This window comes from Spea bombifrons, chromosome 7 (assembly GCF_027358695.1).
Source record: "Spea bombifrons isolate aSpeBom1 chromosome 7, aSpeBom1.2.pri, whole genome shotgun sequence".
Lineage (NCBI taxonomy): Eukaryota > Metazoa > Chordata > Amphibia > Anura > Pelobatidae > Spea > Spea bombifrons.
In genome coordinates, this window is record NC_071093.1 from 29,358,831 (window position 1) to 29,366,884 (window position 8,054).

Consider the following 8,054-nt stretch of genomic DNA (forward strand, 5'->3'; position numbering starts at 1 on the left):
TATAATTGTAAATCACAAACTTAGCTTCTCGTGTCAGAAAATGGGCTGCAAATTATCATGAAACATTAAGTTAGTAAGTATTAACAAATAGATATATAACACTTCATTTCATACATTATTTACAGTCCACTGTTCATTGGCACTTGTTGTTTATGCAGCCAGTGTCATTTACACACATATAATTAGCCATATTAAAACTACGTTTCATGGTAAAGAGGTCATTAGTATATTAGTCATTAGTATATATGGTTTCCGCTCACAATCATGGGGATAAAACATTGTTGTGGTATGATTTTTAATTTTGTTACTACATTTCTAGCTAACATTTAGAACATCAAAAATGTTAAAAAACAAATAAACCAGTCAAAATCCCTGGGAACAAGAAATTAAAAAAAATTGTGTCTAAAAATATAATCGTAGCATGACTAGTCGAGTGCTTTCTGTCCAGAGCAATGGGAAACTATACTAAAGGAATGAAGGGTTATAATGTGTAGGCGTACTTAACATTTATGTGCCCAAGGGAGCTGTAGTTGAATGTCACCATTTGATAGATAAGATGAGAACTATTATTAAAACTATTATTGCTATTATGATTTTTGGCTTTTTCAAAATTGTATATAGATTAAATAAATAGATAGATATCATAAAGTAAATATGACTAAAAATAGAAAATCCAGTAACAAAGTAAGAGACTTTATTGTCATGTCTGCATCCATCCTTCCTCCCATATCTCTGACATGAACTCTACTGCTCCATAACGTGAGTAAGTACATTCCCAACGGATCAACTGCGACTGTGAAAATTCCCAGGCCATAACCGCCGTTTTTTTTTCTTGTTTTCTCTATCATTATTATGGATGGCATCCTTTTAGGTTAGATTGGAAGACATGCATGAAAAATTAGGAAAGGTATTTGCGAAACAGCATTTTCTATTTTTGTGTTTTTATGTAGTTTTTAAAAAAAAAAAAATATTATAAATCTTGTTTTTTTTCCATTGAACTGCTCTATTCGTTCAATAGAATAGTTTATATTAATACTGGGTTATCACTTATTCACCATACACTGGAAATGTAAATTGACTTCTTTAAGGTTGCATCATTCTAGGCAGGTTGACAACTTACTCAAGGCTACTATGTTTGTTTTTTTATGTATTTAAACCAAGTCTTTTAGTTTTATCACAAGTATTTATTCTACAATAATTTTGAAGATCACGATGCTATCTGTTTTCCAAACCTATCCCTCCAGGATCAAGGAGACAGATTGACAATTCTTAGCATTCTTCTCTGTAGCAGCCTTGTCACGGCTTGCACAACTCCAGGAATGCTTACTCAGGAATCTGCCTCTTATAATTGCAGATTAACAAAAGGAAAGACCACATCAAAAGAAAAGAGGTTCTCAAGTGGGCATATTTGTTTGTCATTTGAAAGACTTCCGAAACCCTTTACTTTCTTCCATCGATACAACCTAGGTGGCAAATAAATGGGTAACTGCACCATGCATGGCACAGGGTTCAACAGGGACATTCAACTGATAGGTGTCATATGCTTTCATATGTTTGTTTTTATTAGACCGCTATGTAGTTGGCAAGAGTGTCACATCATCATACACACCCGATCAGTTAATTTGAGCTAGTGTATGATAATCCGGACATCAGCATCCGTTTTAAGCATTTGTTTTACATTTTTTTATGCAATAGAATTATACTTTATACTTTATTTTGTCTTATACTAGTTATACTAATTAATTTGTATAATTATAATATGACTCACCTAATTATAACGCTCTAGCAGGATTATGGCCCCCTAGGTCTGGCTTGCACAATTCTGACTCTATGTATAGCCAAAGGGCATCCAGACAATTGTTTGATAACAAGATCCAAAACCCAGGCAGGGCGACTGCCCTCCAGCAATGAGTCAGAAAACCTGTTTTCAAAAGCTGAATTGGTAGACGTGTAAAAGTCTGCAAAACCAGGGGATTTTTATTGTGTGTACTGAAATAGCAGAAAAGAGGTTTATCATGTAAAATGTAAAATAACATACACCCATTGATGCCCATACACAAATGGGCATCGATGGGTCACAAAGTCACATAAACTTTCTTGGTAAAGCTCTGCATTCTAGCTTTGCATTTTCATGTGTTGTGAGGTATGTTATCCGCCTGCACACTTTACGTCACTAATCAGCATCACCATGTTTGCGATATGTAAGGCCTCTCCGATATACCATAGGTATTGCTTAATCTTAGCTCCTTGGCTTCATGACCCTTTCATACTTGATTCTGCCAAGCAAAATCTCTTACCCTTATCTTTGGCACAGCTGGGATACAAAAATCCCTCACTACCTGCCAGAAAATCCCCCGTTTTGGATGTTTTGGATTGTCTACCAAAAAAACACTCCTAGCCGTGCAGTGTAATTATTTGATTATTAGTAAAGCTTACATGAACTCCCCAAACTAAAAACATCCCCCACCAGTGAACTTATTACATTTAATTTATAGAACACTGGCAGATTCTAAGCATTATCGTATTATTTAACTGGGCTGCATATAGTCATTTATTGGCAATTTTAACAAATTCCTAGCACGGGTACTGAGAGAGTGCAACTTGGCCAGCTTTATAGGATAGCACCTTACATGGAACCTACTGAAGTTCCAGCATGCTGGTAATTGTGATCACTAATTAAAAACCATATGTACATTTTCAGAAAATGTGTATTTTTTTTTATTTTGTGAATAACTGCCAACATGCATTGATTATTATTTGAATCCAAAATTCATGCAAATTAAAAAAAAAAAGTAGAAATTCAGGAAAAGGTGGCCTACGCAGAATAACTTGTTTCAGAACTCTATTCCAGGTTTATTTGTGATGACTTCTAAAACGTGACATTAGCCTCTCAAAAATTAAGTTTGCCAAAGGCATCTCGATGAAAGCATGTCTGTGAAAGCATTTAATTAGAAGTTTTCCTTAGAGAAATAACAGGTACGGGTGCTCCAGAATGTTATTAACACCTGAAATGCCATCATAATGTAAGTAATAAACAAAAAGCAAGGGACTATAAAACTGAGGGAAGATACAATTATAGTGTCAGAAATGATTAACCTGAAAAGGCAAATTTGTGACAACTGAACCAAAACACAAAAATCTAAACCTAATTTTTGGCTCATGATTGGCATATGTAAACAATAGCAAAAGGTAGGATATTTTTAGGCTATATCAAACAAGTTAACTATTCAAACACTCATACTCCGGCATTCTCAATACCGTGTACAAAAAATCCCAATATGATGATAACAAATTTGCAAAGAAGATAAAAAGTTGCAACTTTTACAATTTGTCTTCTTGAGGCACAAGACCTATTCAGGCATTTTCTTTTTATATAACCTAAAGGCATTTAAAAAAGCGTAGAATTAATCTTCTTAAGTCCACAAAAATATGTAAAGTTTTCAAAAGAGAACTAATATAAAACTTGAATAATTCATGTGGAAAGTGATTACCAGTTTCAGTACAGACAAAAAAGAAATTCATACATTCTGAGAGCAAGAGTAAGCATGTTTCAACCAAGCAGATGGAAAAATGATGTCAGTATTTATGGATCATTCTTTGCTCTGTAGACAGTAGGCTTAATAATAGTGCTCAGTGTCAGGAGGAAGCCCAAATGCCTCATTGATATTGGCATGTGTAAAACAGCAGATTCCAACACCATTATTAAATATCTTATAGTCCGTATTACCATTATTCATACTGACATTTTATTACTATTCTTGGAATTACACATAAAAGGGAGAAACACTCAAAATCTATGAGATTCAATAAAAAAAATATTGTATGTGTCAGTCATGTATCAATACTGTGTGTAAATATCCGGTCACAATAATTCAGGGCAGTTGGGTCATTAAGTATAGATGTGATTATGTTTCAATGCAACAGGGAATGTGGATCACAAAATAGCTGTGAAAGGATATCAGCCCTTGGGACTATTACACTGTGGAATTTACAACCTAGACGTGACAGATGATCCAAAAGATATCCCATTGCATCTTTTATGCGCATTAGACAATACAAAGATGTGGACGATGCACTAAAAATTCCGTTTGGACATGGATATGATTCAAAACTTGTTTTAATTCATTAAATTTAGTTGCATAAAAATGGAATTCATCCCACTATCACAGTGCCCTGTATTGTGGTTAGAAACACTTGAGTTTCTAACCCCCGTATTTGCTTACATCACACCTTGGTTTGTCTGATGATGGCATGGAGGGGTAATGCTGGGTATAGTTGGGAGCTCTGTCACACATGGGGGTATGCATTGGGACCGATGGTAGTCACTATAGAGCGTGTGGCTGCGCATGTATCCCAGGGTCTGCCAGGCTCATCCTCCAGGAGTAATTAATCAAGTAATGTTTTACACTGAAACCTTATCATGTAGACAAGGACAACTGATCCTTGAAAAAGAAACTAGGCATCGCTCCCCCTGTAACTCTGTAAGGACACAGAAAACCGTTCATCTTCTTAGGATGAATGCAGATGTAAAAATATAGTACTTAGGTTTAAATGTTAACATGGGTTGAATTTGTTACTAACTTAAACTTGGTTGAACTTGTTTACCTGGATTTAATACATTCCTGGTCCCAGCTCAACAGGTGAACATCTAAATCTTCACGGCATTACGTTTGCTTTTAGAGAAGTGCTGGATAACTAGACACCGATGTCATTCTTATACAAGCAAAGGCAACGATTATAAGACCAAACAAGCTATTATTTTTTTTCCTGCCAAATACTGGACAGGTCAACTCAAGTCTATGTATGGCTACCTTTAAACCCATGAACTAAATGCCCAAATACTAAACTGTCCAATTCAAAGGCAGACACTTGGCAACCCTAACAGCAAGGCACAGCATGGGGGCATCACATGAATATCACCCCACCCCCATTTTTCTGTGTCCCAAACCATCACTTCTCCTAATCCCTACATAACTCTTTGAAAGCTCAATGCACTACAGTCTACAATTGATTCAGGATCTGGACAAAATTGAAATGAAAGTGCAGCTAATGAGCAGAGTGACAATGACTACAACACCAAAAAGTACAGAAAAAGGACTCAAATCACCGATTCTTCTTACCTTTGTCTTGAGAAGAAACCAGAACAGCAAGACATGAAGCATAAACCAGCAGGACCCCAGTACACCTGCATGAACAGTACATTATTATTATTTATTGCTGTATATAGCACCATCATATTCCATAGTGCTGTACAACAAATTCACAGCACATAAGTAGTATATAGTTTAACAATTTGACTCACACACATTACACACAATAGGGAACACACAACAGGTTGCAGAATCAGTAACACGAATTAGATGCATGCACAGACATCCAGGAGGAGGAAAAACACTAACTAAAACAAATACTGCCAATTAGAATAGTGACGCAAAAATGTGTACATGCCTGATGACGCAAATACATGTACATAGGAACATGGAATAGACATAGCACAATGGTTCAAGGCAATGTAAGAAGCTATGCACAAGGTAACAGAGGGGCAAGTCCTGGCACACATCTAGCAAGGTAGGGTCTGAAAAATCGCAACTTAAGAAGTGAATGAGATATTACAGAACCAAATCTTATTAAATCTCCAAGAAATGTACTATGTACACTTAGGAAAGTTTACTCAACAGAATGCTTCAAAGTTACTACCCGCACCCCCACTGGACTTTGTGCTTCTTACCTGAGAATCATCTCGTGTCTGGTGGTCGGGGGTGATCAGGGGAGTCGAGGTGCACCCAGACACACTGCTTGCAGCGCACAGAAACACTGCTTGCTGCGCACTCACACACTGCTTGCAGCGCACTCACACCCTCACACACTGCTTGCAGCGCACACACTCCTCACACCCGGCTGTTCGCTGCTTTGTGATAAGACTGGAGGGTGCAGGGCACAGGGAGAGAATGGCTGCAAGGTCCTAGCGCCGCTCCCCCCCTCATCTGCATAGGGAGTGATTGTTAACCTTCGCGTCTCCGCTCTTATCTCTCATTCAAGCCTTTGATTTTCCCAAAGAAAACGTTTCTTTGAATCTGTTGCTAGGAGGCGCTTTTATATATTTTTATTGGTTAAGCATAATCTGCACTAAATAATCGGCGCAAAACCTAATTATTATATTGTTAGCATTACATGTTCTTATATAGAGCCTGCAGATCCTTTGGCACTATTATGAACCATCAGAAAATGTACAAGAACATTAAGTATAAAATTAACAGGGACACACTTCTAACCGATACAGAAGGAGCAGAGGGTTCTGCAAGTCTACAATCTATTAGTAGATGAAGGGGGTATGAGAGGGAAAGCTTGGGGTGTTTTCTTGGCTGCTGGTAATGTATGACAAAAGATGGCTGTCAAAGGGTGTTGGGGGTGAAGGAGGGGACAATTGCCCTCTGGGCTGCTTGGATCTAAAGCTGCTGTGCCACTACAGAAACTTTTTGTGTTTTGATACAGTCTCTATAGTGTCTACAGTAACAAATTACTTACAACCTGACTGGATCCTGTCTGTGTTCCATTAATAGGCTTTCTATACCTTCCCTTTCTGTAAATGGACTGGACAGCGCTCACTGAGTGTGATATCTGCTAGACATATTGACCTTACTACCAGACCACATGGCTGGAATAGCATCCCAGGGCTGAATGGTACCAGTCATCCTCTGCCAAAAATGCTCAAGGAATATATATATATATATATACACATGCAACACAGCAAGAATTCAGCACATGCCATTCAAAAAACACCTAAGCCATAGTAAATACTGGGGACTCCGTCACAGTAAATTTTAAAACCTTCTCTGGACACCATTAATAATGCACCTCAACCCTAAAGTTTGGTCAGAACCTGCAAATATGCACAGCAAAAAGATATACAGAAACATAAAAAGCATATCCACCATTCTTAAGCTAATGATGTTTATTGGTTAGTATAGTGTCACCATAGTCCACAGTGTTGTACAATGGGTTAAAAGGGTCCTCCTTCCCTTCTGTGAAAATTGTTATGTTATACATAATTTGTTATGTCCTGTTTACGCCTTGTACAGCGCTGCAAAACATGCTTTAAATCAATAAATATATACAAATCTTGACTTACAGAAACAAAAGTTAAGGAGGGTCCTACGCAAGCGAGCTTAGATATCTTGCATTAAAATTCTCTCTGGGTCCGTATGGTTTAATTTCGTGGAAAATGTATTTCCATCATTTAAAATGCTTGGCGTATTAGTGAACATTCACAAAAACTCACTACTCTTTGCTGGCATTCTTGGTAGTTTAGTGATTTTGCGGCACTGATAAAAAGCTGATGGGGAGGGAAGAGGGGTGGGGGATAGGGAGGTTAGGGGGTTAGAGAAGAAAAAAAGGAAAGAAAAGAGTGAGGAAGGTGGGAGGAGGAAGAGGAATGATGTGGTTCATTGCACACATGAACAGCCAGAACAAACACAAGCATAAGCAAAAGTAACATCATGCAAAAAATGCCCCAGCAAAGTGCTGTTCAATATTTTTTTAATAGATGACAACATAAAAAAACAAACATCATTAACGTATTGTTTAAAAACAAACCATCAAATATATATACTATGTAACTTGTGTTTTAAGAGGTAGAACATTTAAAAAAGACCCTGTAGACAGCATGCTATACAGAGCTACATAGTAATCCTGCTCAGTCCTCCGGAGGGCTGTTAAGGGCCTAATGTTGGAGACGCCAGAAGATGATGACAAATCCTCATGCTTCCACTTCGCCATTGTTGGCTTTCCACCTTAAGCCTAAAGCCTTTTTTTTTTCGCAGACAGCATGTTTAATAAGGACTTCCTTCCCAACATACGTTCAAAAGGACTTCATTGAAGACCACAACAGGAGAAGAAACAGGGTCAAATGCTCAAGCAGTATATTTTGTATTTTTTTGAATTTATATAGACCCTATACTAATTCCTGCATTTCTACATTCAGAATAGCCAAAGTAATGCATTGCAACACAATGCTTAGAGCTTACAGTCTAAATAGCAGTAGGGAGTGGGTGCAC

The 8,054-nt window shown here is 37.4% G+C and overlaps 1 protein-coding gene across 2 annotated transcripts in view; it reads right to left on the bottom strand.

The window, feature by feature from the left end:
* Nucleotides 1-5,905, bottom strand: part of COL18A1 (collagen type XVIII alpha 1 chain) — an 80,943-nt gene extending 75,038 nt beyond the window's left edge. Inside the window, exons 1-3 of one of the 2 annotated variants that reach the window (XM_053472299.1) lie at nucleotides 5,832-5,905; nucleotides 5,729-5,787; nucleotides 5,121-5,185 (exon numbers count right to left, since the gene is read on the bottom strand). In XM_053472299.1, the coding sequence (XP_053328274.1) occupies nucleotides 5,121-5,185; nucleotides 5,729-5,739 (76 nt within the window). In that variant the 5' untranslated portion in view covers nucleotides 5,740-5,787; nucleotides 5,832-5,905. Of the gene's footprint in view, nucleotides 1-5,120; nucleotides 5,186-5,728 lie in introns of both variants that reach the window. The other variant, XM_053472298.1, reaches the window with a different exon arrangement.
* Between the last annotated feature and the right edge of the window lie 2,149 nt (nucleotides 5,906-8,054).